The 15,269-nt window shown below is 36.0% G+C and overlaps 1 protein-coding gene across 1 annotated transcript in view; it reads right to left on the bottom strand.

Moving 5' to 3' along the window:
• The window catches only part of LOC121376144 (mRNA export factor-like), a 38,920-nt gene that overhangs the window by 16,063 nt on the left and 7,588 nt on the right, over positions 1 to 15,269 (bottom strand). Inside the window, exons 2-3 of the mRNA XM_041503949.1 lie at positions 1,243 to 1,366; positions 615 to 710 (exon numbers count right to left, since the gene is read on the bottom strand). Coding sequence (XP_041359883.1) covers positions 615 to 710; positions 1,243 to 1,344 — 198 coding nt within the window. The 5' untranslated portion in view covers positions 1,345 to 1,366. The remainder of the gene's footprint in view (positions 1 to 614; positions 711 to 1,242; positions 1,367 to 15,269) is intronic.

Raw genomic sequence — 15,269 nt, 5'->3', positions numbered from 1 at the left:
TTCCATATAACTACGCTTTAGTAATATTTTGAAGTGAAACTACACTGTTCTTGTAATTCTGGTGATATAGCAGTGTATAATACAGTTCGTTGTAGCATGTGGGTAGGCCTACACTGACGAATAAAAACTGCAACATCATAGATTAAAAACAAACACATCTTTATTTTATTTTTAATTTGCAATAAACACCCATTCTCAGCTGTCAGTTGTCTATATCTTTGAGGATTTTATGCACCTATTATCCATTAATGTTTTCATATGTAAAAAAAAAAAAAAACAGTCAAACCATAGTGACGCTATAACGACGGTTCCATGTGACGTCATAATACTTGACCTAGAACGTGTATACACGTCTGCAGCACTCTACGGGTTAAAAACCTGTTATTGTTGTGTTTTTGTATTATTAAGTTACAAGATTTTTAAATTTCCATTGTATACAAATAATATACACCATATAAAAAAAAATTATTCAAATGCATGGATGGATTGACAAATAATGCACACAAAAGCTTACTGCTACCAATACCCATTAAAGAGAAAGGGGCAAGTAGAAAGTTCACAGGGGTGACAAACTATAAAAATTAATTGAGAGCTTATTTGTGTACTGTACTCACATTATTGTCCCAGCTACCTGCCACCAGAAATGTAGACGGTAAGGTGCCTGGACTGAATTTGAGACAGCTCACACTGTCGTCTGGTGGTGAAGCAACCTAAAAAGAGAATTTTTTTCAATTACTCAGTAAATTAAAAATTAAGGACAACTTGTAGCATGGTGTGCGGCCAGTCTAGAATCGATCCCCATCGGTGGACCAATTGGGCTATTTCTTGTTCCAGCCAGTGAACCACAACTAGTATATCAAAGGCTGTGATATGTGCTATCCTGTCTGTGAAATGGTGCACATAAAATATCCCTTGCTACTAATGGGAAAATGTAGCAGGATTCCTAAGACTCAAAATTACCAAATATTTGAAATCCAATAGTTGATGTGCTCTAGTGGTGTTGTTAAACAAAACAAACTTCAAATTAAAAATTAATACATGTATTGTCAAGTTACATATTTCAATGACCTAACCTACATACCGATATATCATAATGAAACACTTGAAAATGTATATTGATTTTCAAACATTGTACCAATTCTCCCACAGTGAGCAAAAAAATTATGATGTTCAAATGAATGAAACTTTACAACACTGCTATCTAAGTGATACATGAATTTCTATTTTTGTCAGAGACCATACCTCTATATCTTTCATTGGGTTATAGTTGCTGCTAACTGTGGTGCTACCAAACATTGTCGAACTTGGCTGTCCAAATGAAGTACTTCCACCAAAAATGCTCATACTGTTTAGAACGTAATAAAATCTGGAAAAAAAACCACCAAAAGAAATTTACATAAATATTTAACAAAATAAATATAAAGGTTTAATAATAAACAAAGTTTCATTCATTAATTTTTAATTCTTTTCATATCATGTGATGAACACCCATAGGTGCCACTATAAACCAAGTGTCAGTGATCCAGGGCTTATAGTTTGTGAGAAACTTTAAAGTTAAACTTCCAAAAGTTGACACTGTCGCCACAGCCACTTTCGGTAATGGACTAGTATTTTGTAAAAGCAAGACAAAACTTGTTGTCAAGGGGATTCTATAATTCCCGTAACTGAATAAAACACGATTATCAAAATATCTCTCCTAACTATATATCTATTAGATCTCTCTGTAACAGGCTGTTAAACCTAGTATGGCTCGTCTCTAGGTATGATCAGAGATACGATCTTATATAAGTATATATTATTATAGCACGTTATTTCTCTAGAAAACACAACAAAAACACAATACACTATGGAATCTGTATTAATCTACGCTGACAAATGTACAGCCGTAGTAGTAAATTAATAACAACAATAATAACAACCCAGAACTGATCACTTAATTAGTTAATCTCTGGGTGTCTAGTTACACAATATGCGAATCACTTCACCGTTACACCACACCCGCACGTGTGATAATTGAGAAACGCTTACAGGAGAAGTTAATTAATAAAGGAATTACAACACCATTCCTAACTGGTTAATTTATAATTAACCCTTACTACTCGTTCAGTAACGTGTGATAATTTAGAACGCTTCTTGGGGAACTTAATTAATAAAGGAATTACAGCTCTGTTCCTAACGGGTTAATTTTTAATTAACCCTAACTACTCCTTAGTGATCTTGTAACACAGAATTAATACTTATCACAATAAAGACAATAACCTACAGTGTACCCAGGGTCTTCTAGGATGACTGGCTAAGCTTTACATGACCAAATACTCATATAATGTTAGAACAATAAGTCTACGATTTACTTCGTCAGATGACCGAAGACACTGTCTAAAGAATATTGGTATAATACAGTATTAAAATATTTAAGTCACATCAATCACATCAAGGTTATACACAGAGCAGAAATGATATTTACCAAAGTCCAAACGGACTAACGTTCCTCCGGAGCCTTCCTAATCGTTCTCCTAGATCTCTCTAAATTCTAGCTATTTATTCTAAAATCAGAATTGGCCTGGGGGAGAACAAAGCGGCACCTCACGTATCATCTCATATTCTACCTCGGTATTTTCTCTCTGATTGTCAGACTACTGACGCCATCGTCGCCACAACGCGGTTGTAAAACCCGCACTCGCAGAGGTATTACGTAACTACTCGCCACATGGCCTCCACAGCGGGACTAAGTGCATATTGGAAAGCCAGATCGCGCAAAGTATTACGTAACAAGTTGTCCACCTGGGCTACGGGCAATAAACTGCACACGGCCCTCTAACACAATTAAAATCGCCACAGGCGAAAACAAATTAAGAGCATGTACCGTGACACACCCCCACCTCAAAAAGGATATTTCCTCTACTCTAGGAATAGGGAAATATACTACATTAAAACAAAAAGGTGCGTTAACCGACGCATACGGGCATTTATAACACATGTAATAATAAGGTGACTACCAGTAATCACACTGAGTCTCTGAGTCCCTGGTATACAAATAAAATATATATAAACAAAACAGAAATAAAGAATGTCAACACATTATCATAACGTTCAACTTCGGGACAGGGCATCAGCGATTACATTGGATGTGCCCTTGATATGTTCAATGGTAATTGGGTATTCTTGCAGAAGAAGACTCCACCTCAAAACTCTCTGGTTGGAGGCTTTCATTAGGATGGTCCAGTCCGTCTTCATCTTCTGGGAACAGCACAGCTCCAGCACCCACGTCACTGGCACCCATAGCTAGCTTGAAAGGCACTCGGTAGTCTGGTGCTGCCATCACGGGAGACGAGTAGCGCCTCTGCTTGAGCCGGTTGAATGACTTCTCGCATTCACCTGACCAATGGAACTTCGTGTTCTTCCTCTTCAGCGTCGCACGTTTTCCAGGTTTTCTCCGATAGGCATGCTGTCGAATCTGTGTAGCGTTGGGTTCCAAGCGCACATCTTGGCTTAAGGTGTCGGTAACCGTTGGAAGGTCCTGACAAATGGAAACATTGTCTTGTATCAATGTAGTCAGCTTTGCTCGCTGGGGGTTCAAGTCTGCTAGAATCTGGCCGTTGGCCAACTTGACCTCTGCAGTCTTGACGTCATCACCGGAAATTGAGTGTCTCTCAATTTGGACCGGTCCCTCTGGAACTATCGGCAGTCTGTCAAAATAACCTTTTAGCAAATTGATGTGACAATACCTACTTTTCCTAACCCTATCAGGAGTGTTTATCACATACCCTGTCTCATTAACCCGTTTGTGCACAACATAGGGCCCGAAATACCTATTCTGCACAGAACCCCGTTTAATGGGAAGGTACAGCAGCACCTTATCCCCTGGTTTAAATTCCCGACTCTTAGCCTTCCTATCAAACACTGATTTTATTTTGCTCTGAGCATGGCTCAGTTGCGTCATAGCTAGTTCGGGTCGCCGGCAACCTCCGATTTCTAACTCTCTTATTTATTAATGCTCCCTTGTCCACAGTTAACAAGGTAGTGCGAACTGCCAACAAATTTGGATCAGCCCCCTGCTCTAGTACTAACTCTTGTCTAATACAAGGTAAGTCCCCTCTATCAAACACAACTGGTTCAATTCCCCTCTGCGGGAGATCAACAGGTTCCACCACATTTAATTCCTCAGTTGACTTGTCTACAATTTTACTGATAACCTCATCCACTCCAAGTTCATGGCTCACACACGTATCAGACAAATCACAAATATCCTCTGCGTCTTGTGCTAACCTACTGGTCATATCCCTGGTCATTACACAAGCAGGATATTTAATCTCATCAACCTCACACTCTTCTATTGGTAACGTGCTGTCTTTAATTAACAGTTGGTCACATTTCGGCTGACAACACTGACTAGTCAAATCATTTCCCAACAAAACTCCTATGTTTTCAACAGGCAAGTCCTTCACAACACCCATAACGACTGGTCCCGTCACAAACTTCGAACACAAGAAAACCTTATGTAACCTGACAACCATTTTTTCTCCAGTAACCGAGGTTAAAACCAAACTACGTCCTATGTCTGAATTTTCAATACCAGCTAAACACTCTTGCGTTATCAGACTCTGACTACACCCGGTATCTCTATAGATTGATATTGCCTTAGGACACAACTCTTGTTTCACATCACAAACCATACCAGTGGACACATACGGGTTTACTTTCTCTGCCATGGGACTAACCATTAACTCTCTCGCTAACGGAGCTGACCTCACTAAACCGACCACTTGCGCATTATCGCGTTTCCTTTTAAAACAGTCTCCGATAAGATGGTTATCCTTTTTACAGTAACTGCACTGTGGACGAAAATTTCGTGCATTGGCTGATAATGCAGGTCTATCCTTACTTTGCCCACCAGGTGCATACCTTGCCTGACTAGCTGACCAACTAGATGACTCTCCCCGATAGTTACTTTCCCGAGAAAAACCTGGCTGAAATTTCTTCTTATCACCCTGTTGTAAAGAGCTACCCTGTACTGCCTGAGCTTTGTGTATTAACACGTAATCATCTGCCACTATACCTGCCTCCTGTATCTTTTTGACATCACGATCCTCTAAATGAATACATAAGCTAACTGGTAATCCATTTTTAATGTCCTGTAAGATCAACAACTCCCGTAACTTGGTATATGACTCTACCTGATGAGACACCACCCATTTATCAAACATCCCTGCCTTCTTAGCCACAAACTCACTATAAGACTGACCCTGCGTTTTTCTCAACTCGCTATACCGTAAACGATAATCCTCAGGTCGTAATTCATAAGCCCTCAACACTGCAGCCTTAACTAAGTCGTACTGACTTGCTCGCTCATCACTCATTGAATTATAAGCTATACTAGCCTTCCCCTTAAACTTAGACACGGCTAACAATGTCCACTTAGACTCCGGCCAGTTTAGCTGCTTAGCGGCCCGTTCAAAAAGTTGGAAGAACATATCTATCTCCTGATCGTCAAATACAGGCACTGATCTATAAGCCTCCGACATGTTAAAACCATTTCCTGCCTCACGTCTGACTTCTTCTGTATTCAACTTTAACTCATGTTCCACTTTTAATTTTTCTAACTGGAATTCTCTATTCCTATCTTCTTTCTCTCTATCCCTATCTTCTCTTTCTCTCTCTCTCTCTCTATCCCTCTCTTCTCTCTCTCTCCCTTTCTCTATCCCTCTCTCTATCTTCTCTATCTCTACCTTCTTTTTCTCTCTCTCTCTCTCTATCCCTCTCTCTATCTCTCTCTTCTCTCTCTCTATCTAATGCACGTTCCTCTCTTTCGTACTCAAGCTTTTTAAAAGCTAATTGTTGTTCCACACTTAAATCATTTATCTCTATCTCTGGAACAATCTCACTGTCTTCCATAGCAGGCCTATCACCAAAAACTTCCTGGATAATAATTGTCTTTATATCACCTAAGGTTTTAGCTGATGTTAAATCAATTTCTCGCTCACCCGCGATTTCAACTAACTCGGCCTTACGTGCTCGCTTAATCTCCACTACACTGAGCGTAGGCCTATCCAGCAAATTCTTATCCATGTTTAGATATGACGCACTTATTATTAATTAATTTTCTAGTGAACAACGTGCTACTTCTGTTTAATTTGTAAAATTAATTTATAAAGCCCCCATTTACAAACAATACTTTTTTAAATATGCATGTCCCGTTTCAGATCCCGGACGAGCCCCCAATTTTCTACTCCTGTCACGGGGATTCTATAATTCCCGTAACTGAATAAAACACGATTATCAAAATATCTCTCCTAACTATATATCTATTAGATCTCTCTGTAACAGGCTGTTAAACCTAGTATGGCTCGTCTCTAGGTATGATCAGAGATACGATCTTATATAAGTATATATTATTATAGCACGTTATTTCTCTAGAAAACACAACAAAAACACAATACACTATGGAATCTGTATTAATCTACGCTGACAAATGTACAGCCGTAGTAGTAAATTAATAACAACAATAATAACAACCCAGAACTGATCACTTAATTAGTTAATCTCTGGGTGTCTAGTTACACAATATGCGAATCACTTCACCGTTACACCACACCCGCACGTGTGATAATTGAGAAACGCTTACAGGAGAAGTTAATTAATAAAGGAATTACAACACCATTCCTAACTGGTTAATTTATAATTAACCCTTACTACTCGTTCAGTAACGTGTGATAATTTAGAACGCTTCTTGGGGAACTTAATTAATAAAGGAATTACAGCTCTGTTCCTAACGGGTTAATTTTTAATTAACCCTAACTACTCCTTAGTGATCTTGTAACACAGAATTAATACTTATCACAATAAAGACAATAACCTACAGTGTACCCAGGGTCTTCTAGGATGACTGGCTAAGCTTTACATGACCAAATACTCATATAATGTTAGAACAATAAGTCTACGATTTACTTCGTCAGATGACCGAAGACACTGTCTAAAGAATATTGGTATAATACAGTATTAAAATATTTAAGTCACATCAATCACATCAAGGTTATACACAGAGCAGAAATGATATTTACCAAAGTCCAAACGGACTAACGTTCCTCCGGAGCCTTCCTAATCGTTCTCCTAGATCTCTCTAAATTCTAGCTATTTATTCTAAAATCAGAATTGGCCTGGGGGAGAACAAAGCGGCACCTCACGTATCATCTCATATTCTACCTCGGTATTTTCTCTCTGATCGTCAGACTACTGACGCCATCGTCGCCACAACGCGGTTGTAAAACCCGCACTCGCAGAGGTATTACGTAACTACTCGCCACATGGCCTCCACAGCGGGACTAAGTGCATATTGGAAAGCCAGATCGCGCAAAGTATTACGTAACAAGTTGTCCACCTGGGCTACGGGCAATAAACTGCACACGGCCCTCTAACACAATTAAAATCGCCACAGGCGAAAACAAATTAAGAGCATGTACCGTGACACTTGTATCATGTACATAATACGGTCATGAGGTGAAATTATGGTAAAATATTCAATATTATTGTAATATTTACTGTGCATAAAGCAAAAATGATTGTGCAGCAAGTGTCTGTCATGGATTAGCAATCAATATTTTTAATATGGAATTGCCATTTTATTAACTTTAAAAACTAAAAACAAAGAAATTTATAATACAGTGTTCTCGCTGGGTGAAAATTAAAGAGGGTGGCCATCCTTAAACCCCCACCTCCCCAAAAAAAAAACGAAAAGCAAAAAAACTATAAAAAAAACGGTGTGTGTGTGTGTGTGTATTGGTAAAGACATACTCCTTATTTTGCCTACAAAAAAGTTTATACGAAATAAAAGCAGACTCGTCTTTTAATTGAACCGAAGATGTTATCGGTCTGACATTCACGGGTAGTTCCGGTTTTGCTGAACCGATCAAAGTTTTAATATTATTATTTTATTAATAAAGATTTCAAGATTTATGAAAAACAATAAAGATGTTTGTAAAGTGGTTTGGTTTTTATAAAGGCAGTGTATATATTAGTTGGTACCCAAGATAAATGATTTTAATGATAAACACTACCACTTCCGTTGTTTTAATAAGCGGTGATATCGGATTCCCCCAAAATGAAAAGTTTACAATATTTTATAAGAACTGCTGAATAAACAGAATGACAGAAATGACAGAAAGTAAAAATCATCAGTTACAACCAATTATATCTGCAATTGAGGACAAAATATCAGATGATAGTTAGTGGAAACAAAAGACAGAATGACCGTTCTGATCACGCGACAAATTTGGCGCCAAATAAGTGGGGGGTTTTCAATCGGAGATTGCCGAATCCTTAAAAAATTAAAATGTTTTCATTGCACAAATAACATATAACTTTTATTGTGTGTATTAAACATACAAATGGATACAGCTATGGCACAAAATAGAGGCTGTTAAAAATACTGTTAAATTATGTTACGGTAACTGTCATAAATGTTTCATCATTTGCTTTTTCGTACACAATGTGGCTTGTTTCCTTTGATGTCCAGTGTGCAGACTGATCGTTGTTGGGTTTTTTATGTGTGCAAAAAAGTGTGCATTTGGAAATAGTGGGGATAGGTGCTGTAAAATATAGTAGGGTGCTGTAAAAATAAAGGAGGGCGAAGAACGTGAAAAGGATGGCGGTAAAATGAAACAGGGGGGGGGAGGGGGGGTGCTCCGCTTAAATGGAGCAAAGATCACACTGTAATAATAAAAAAAGAATCAGAACAGAACAGAACTTTATTACGCTCAGGCCGTTACACAACTCAATATGAGGAACATGATATATAAACTGTAGTGACAAGATAGGGTTTACAGGAGACAGCAGAACAATGCAATACAGTAATAGAGACAGTAGTATAATACAAATACAATAGAATAATAAAGGCAATAATAAAATACAATTAGAATAATGTAAATGTAATGTCACATTATTGTAATTACTACCAAAATGTGCTAATCAGATGCGCACACATAAATATGTATACTTGGGTAGTGATAGACATTGTAAATAATAATAGGCCAGTGTTCTTTTAGGGTTTACTGCATTTATCAACAATTGCTTTTATTAATTTACATAATTTCTTGAGAACACCTATTTTGCATACTTGGTTTATTATAATAATATGGCTTAAGCAAATGTTTACGGGAGTTACTGAAATAAGTACATGTGAATAAATAGTGAAATTCATCTCCAATGTCATTATTGTTACATAATGTGCACATTCGATCTTCTACTGGGGTGTTGTTCCAGCGTCCTATTTCGATTGGTAAGTAGTGGTTAGATGTTCTAAATTTGAGTAATATAGCCCAAAATATTTGTGGTAATATAATAAGATATTTTTCTAATCTAAGGTTTTCTTTAAATATAGTGTACATTTTCTCTCGATGATAAAGCTATGTTACTATTCCATTGTTGTAAATACTGGTCGTTTTATCTTAATTTTACTTGCTTAAGAAGTATTTTTATGGATGAAAAGTTCCGTGACATCTAAACATTTGCCCCTCTTCGACCATTTTTATCCATTTATAACTATATCCATTTACAGAAAAGTAGTGTAACATTAATTCATGCAGTAAAGGCGATGATTTTATTTGTTTACCAGATACGATACGGGCCCAAAAACTTATAATTCTTTGTTGAATAATTAATTTAAGGAATCATCTTCCTAGTTCTACATATAAAATGAATAGCGGGGTTCCTTTTTTTTACTGGTAGGATGTGTCTTAAGAATTTTATATGAATATTTTCAATGATATCGATGTTTTCGTAACCCCATATTTCACATCTGTATAAGAGAATCGGGAGTACAATGGAGGAAAAGAGTTCCGTATTTTCCCCATTATTGGGGAATTGAATTAGCCTATGAACTGGGTATTGCATTAAACACTACAAATGATGTAGTGCTAGGCCTGGATTTGAACTCCAGACCATCGGGACTGTAGCCGAGCACTGTATCCACTCGACCACACAGTGGATCAATAAGTGACACTGCATTTTATTACTTATAAATCTCATTGGGTGTATTTTGAAGGAATGAACCGAATGTCTACGGAATAAAATGAAGATTTAGTCCCATGATGCCTCATTCTGTCGTCTGTGCTATTTTTCTTCCAAAAGCACCATCAAAAGCACCCTTGTGGAGGACATTTTACACAGATTTTTCAAAGGCAAAACATAGCGATACTGGATTACAAAATATAAACATTATATTGGTTTTATAGAACAAATTGTTTTAAAAGATATTGTAGCATAGCACGCCCTATTACCGCAGGTCTTATCGGAAAAGGGGATTCTGACTAAAAACATTTGTCTAACCTAACAATTGTTTTTGCTGTTTTGTTATTCATGCTTTCATGCATATATTGAAATAAAAAATTCCCACCCAAGTTATTAATTTCCAGTAGGAAACACGTACCAGTTTTGATGCGGTGACGTACATACACAAAGGGAAAGAACTCACAGTTACCGCGGGTGTTATGGTTATTTAGTATGGAGGCCCGTTATGAACAAAATGTTCATAAATGTTACTTTATTGTTGAACGTGAACATCAAGCAAATCCTGGTGTGAATATCACCTGAATTCGTCTTTTTAACATCCTGTTATCATGGTTAAAGGTACCTAAAACCAATAACTTAAAAATATTCGTTACAAATAATCTGAACACAAATCCTGGAATGCAAGATATTTTAAACTGGAACAAATCATAAACTTCAATATCTATACAGAACAGTAACACTTTAGAAAATAGCTGAATATATTCTGCATGCAATGAAAGCACAGAAACGTGTTGTCCGTCCTTACAACCTTGGCATCACTGGAGAATATTATAAGATGTTTCTAGTGATCACCTTTATCACACTGTACCCACTTGACACTCACAAGATTTACACATTCTTTGTGTGCTGGTAGAGAAAACTGTTTACAAATTACAGCTCCTCTAATCAGCCCCTTCACTTTCCTCATGGGAAACTGAATAGCTTTTAATGAGGGGGATGGTCCAGGCTGGGGTCATGAAGGTACGTTTTTTATGTTCTTTCCAATTATTATCTTTTCAGTGCTTTGTTTATTTTAATTTAATTTGATTTATTAATTTTTTAAATATTATTATCAGTACCCCTTGTTATTTATATTTGTGTTCAGTTTATTATTTTTAAAAATAATATGTTTAAAGTAACAAATATGTTGATGCTCTTGCTCATTCTCTAAGTGATTCAGTGAACAAACAATGTGTGACATTACAGATTTGTGTTAATATTATGTGGCATTTATGCACCTCCATACAAGCTGTAACATGTCATTACAAAACCTTTTCGGCTGGTCAGCTGACAGGTCTGGGACATGTGGAAAGTCGGATAGTGAATTGGAAGGAAATAATAAACACTTTTGAAAGAGGGGGGATAAGTTACTATTTCAAGGTTTGTGAAAATAGTACGTGATTTATATTTGGGTTTTTTAACTTACATGAGAATGGAACATTTCACACTGATTCGCATTTGTCAAAAATGTACTTCCTTCTGTCTATTTGCATATGTTAACAAACTCTAGATGGCACTTCCAAATGTTTATTCCAAAAATAGCCAAGCCCGCGGAGACTGCGAGCCCGACTATATATATTGTACCGTCATACAATTTCGATCGACATGTTTTTGATACTTTGTTTGTAACTGCATGTATCGTGAGATCATGCGAGATATTACGTCACTATCAGCCTGAACATAAACAATGAAATGTGTTTTTTCTCTCAATATTAAAAATGCTTTAAGTCAAGCTGCCAACTTTATGTTTTAATTATAATACCATAAATAATGTGCATGTTATCAGTTTTTCGTAATGCAAAATTTTGGTACTAATGAAATGCCTCACATAGCGAAATCCAGTTATCACAAATCCCAGCAAAGTTATTGTCTGCAACACCGACATCTGACCTGCCAAAGTTAGACGATATACCACGTGATCATTACACTAAACAATAAAATTTATGGAAGGCTGGTTGGGTTACCTCTTATGTCAGTCACAGCAAAGTTCTTTTCGGTAATTCTGGTGGGGGCATGTTTACATGTGCATTTACATTTACTACAAATAAAGGTGGTTTGGTGGAATTAGATTTTTTGAAAATATATAGTTCTGTATTGCTGTCAAAGTACTTATGGTGACAATCTGAATGTTGGTGTCGTTGATACGTAGAACAAGAGGATTAGACATTAGCCTATGAAGAAAACCTAAAGTAAATATGTTTTCAGTGAACACTGTCTATTGGTCTGAAAATTATTCACTATTTTTTACGAGTTACAAACATTTTATGATTTTATTTTCAAAAAAAGATTTTGATGTAAATTATTGCACGGCGTATAGACCCTACACTACAAAAATAGACAGCCAATGAAACTATAGAAAACATATGATGTTTGTGAAAATATAGTGGAAACACCTGTGCGAGTTAGCAGTTAGAGGAAAACTTGGCATTCATGGAAAATTATCAGTTTTTCACAATAAACTAATGTGACTTGAGAAAGGTAAAGTATTATTGTATGTATGAAATATAGTTTTTCTTATATTTTAATTTTTTGCTTATCGTATCGAAAACATATGACGCCAGGATAGTATATACCATCGACGTCCCAAACTGCGTTTACCTAAGAACAAAAACACGAATACGATATTTACAGAAATATTATTCTACATTTTTCAGCTACGTTATGTGAAACAAAATAGATTGTAATCATTTAACGTAAAAAATCAACAATTTGGATGTAAAACAAATCCATTCTATTAAACAAAAGTGAAACACCTCCGGTAAACAGGAAAAAGTGTGACGTTTCTAACTGCGTTCAGGCGCATGCGTTTGCAAAAAGTATTGTAATGCGCATGTGCAGTTCATCATTTTCCATTTTTAAGACAACTACATGAAAAAATATATGTTTCTTAATTATGCACAGTTGGCGAACACTTAATTTACAACTGTTATGAATGGAATATGAATACTATTCACTACAATAGAGGCACAAAAATGTAGCATACCTTTTGCAGATCGAATATAATAATTGAAAACAAATTCTATCAACAGGGGTCTTAAAATTACTCTTTCTCCATTTTAAGTCAATTTCTACGAGTCATGTGGATCCGATATCGGTAATTTTAAGGAATACACAAAAACAACTTAGTAAAATTAATGGTTTTAGGGGTTTTGTATTTAGATACTTATTTTTCTCAACTTTATTGTTTATAAAAATGTTCCTAACTGAAGAAAAACCTCACAAATGAATGAACATGCCGATGACAACAAATCAGATGTTGATTGCGCAAACCGTGCACGAAAAAAGAAAGTGAACAGAATTTAAAGCATAACGCTGTTAGGGATGTTGACGAGTCAATTCGTACCATAGTCATTTCGTACCCAATTTTACCATTTCGTACCCAAGTCATTTCGTACCATAGTTATTTGGTCATTTTCGTACCATAGTTATTTGGTCATTTCGTACCATAGTCATTTTGTACCATGTCTGTTTGGTCATTTTGTACCTCAATCATTTATTGTGCAGCTTAGTTGACTGATAGATAGTAAAATGCAGCTATATTTGCAGCTATATTGAAGTCCCACCCTAATGAAAGAAAGAAAGAAAAAAATAACAAGAAAAATATTATATATTACTTTTATTACTTTTATCTTCAAACGTTTCCGTTCATCATTATATTAATTACCAACGAGCACTTTGTGTTAGAATAACATATCAAGATCTTCTAAGACAAGCAGATCTCAGAAAAAACTTAACTACCCACGAAGACCGTGTGTTAGATAAACAAATGGATTCTGTTTTTATAAAATAAACAGAGGCCATGGTTTTCTTCATCAAGGGGCCCAACATATTTGTTACAAGAAGCCCTACAACAACGTTATTTTAGCAGTATTTTTGGACAAATTAGAACCAATGAAATTTGTCATCCAGGATCAAATAAAACACAATATTTTGTGAACATCATTTCATTTCCCTCACTCGTTACGATGACGGATCTATGTTTAGCTTGCGACTGTTTAGTTAGGCCAAGACAAGAGGCCTTGCAGTGTGATATGTGCAATAGATGGCAACATCGGATATGTGGTACCGGTAAGTACAAAAAATATTTATATCTTTATTTTTGTAAACTGTATTTATATTATAATTTGATTGCCTTGTATCATAATTCAATATTCAAGCTCATGACTTGACTGAATAACCTGGCTAGTTTTCTTCTTCTTTTTTCTTAACTTGTTAACTTGCTTATTATATCATTTTTGCTTTGTTTTAGGGATTTCTCAAGTTGTCTACCATGCTACGAACAAAGGTAATGGACCAGATACATGGTATTGTGTCAACTGTCGCGATAGGTCTGTTGTAGGGGTGCCAGTAACAGAAAGCACACATATCGACACTATTAATACGTAAGTACAACCTTTTTATTACATAAACCTCTGATCATATTATGTCTACTTTAAAAATAAATTATTTATACAATTATATGTATTTTAAATGTATGTATTTTATATAATCATGATGCACAAAAATTTAATAGTTAGATTCTTTATTATTATTATCATTATTTCTTATCATTATTTCTTATTATGTAGAACAATGCCAATGGCCACTACCTTACAAGAAGACTGTGATATGACGGAAGACAGTGGTTCGCTGGAAAAGAGTGATCAGATGAATGAGAAAGGTTTGACTGAGAGTGCAGGAGATGTGTCTTCATTTGAAATATCGAGTAGATCATTCACGATTCCTGACATGCACATGGAAGAGTAAGAAATATAGTTAATACATTGTCGCTTTGAATTTGAATGACAACCGCATGCCGTGATCAAAATCGTACAATCCACAATCTACATGTATTTGCAAACTTTTGTCAATTTTTACTAATATTTTTTTCAGATCAATTGAGGATCATAATTGTATATTGTGAACTTAACTAATTTTGTGAAGTAAATATTTTTTACACACACACACACACACACACATATATATATATATATATATATATATAAATTGGGAGAGGGGTGTTGTGTTTGTGTCTTCTTTTTTGTTAAAACTCTTATTTTTCTCTCTTTTTATTAACTTCAGCGAGTACGTAAGAATGGATCTGTAGATTGGTGGTGTTCAGTACGTTTGAAGAAAACACGATGCCCCGCAACTGTAATCCAAGAGGGAAGCCAATTTCGACTTGGGAAACATTCGCACAATCACGATTCCAAACCTGGGGCCATTTTAGGTCTAAAAATCCGAGCAGA

Source organism: Gigantopelta aegis, chromosome 6, assembly GCF_016097555.1.
Source record: "Gigantopelta aegis isolate Gae_Host chromosome 6, Gae_host_genome, whole genome shotgun sequence".
In the NCBI taxonomy this organism is placed as follows: domain Eukaryota; kingdom Metazoa; phylum Mollusca; class Gastropoda; order Neomphalida; family Peltospiridae; genus Gigantopelta; species Gigantopelta aegis.
The sequence above is the reverse complement of the archived record's forward strand: the minus strand, read 5'-3'. Positions and strand labels throughout refer to the sequence as shown.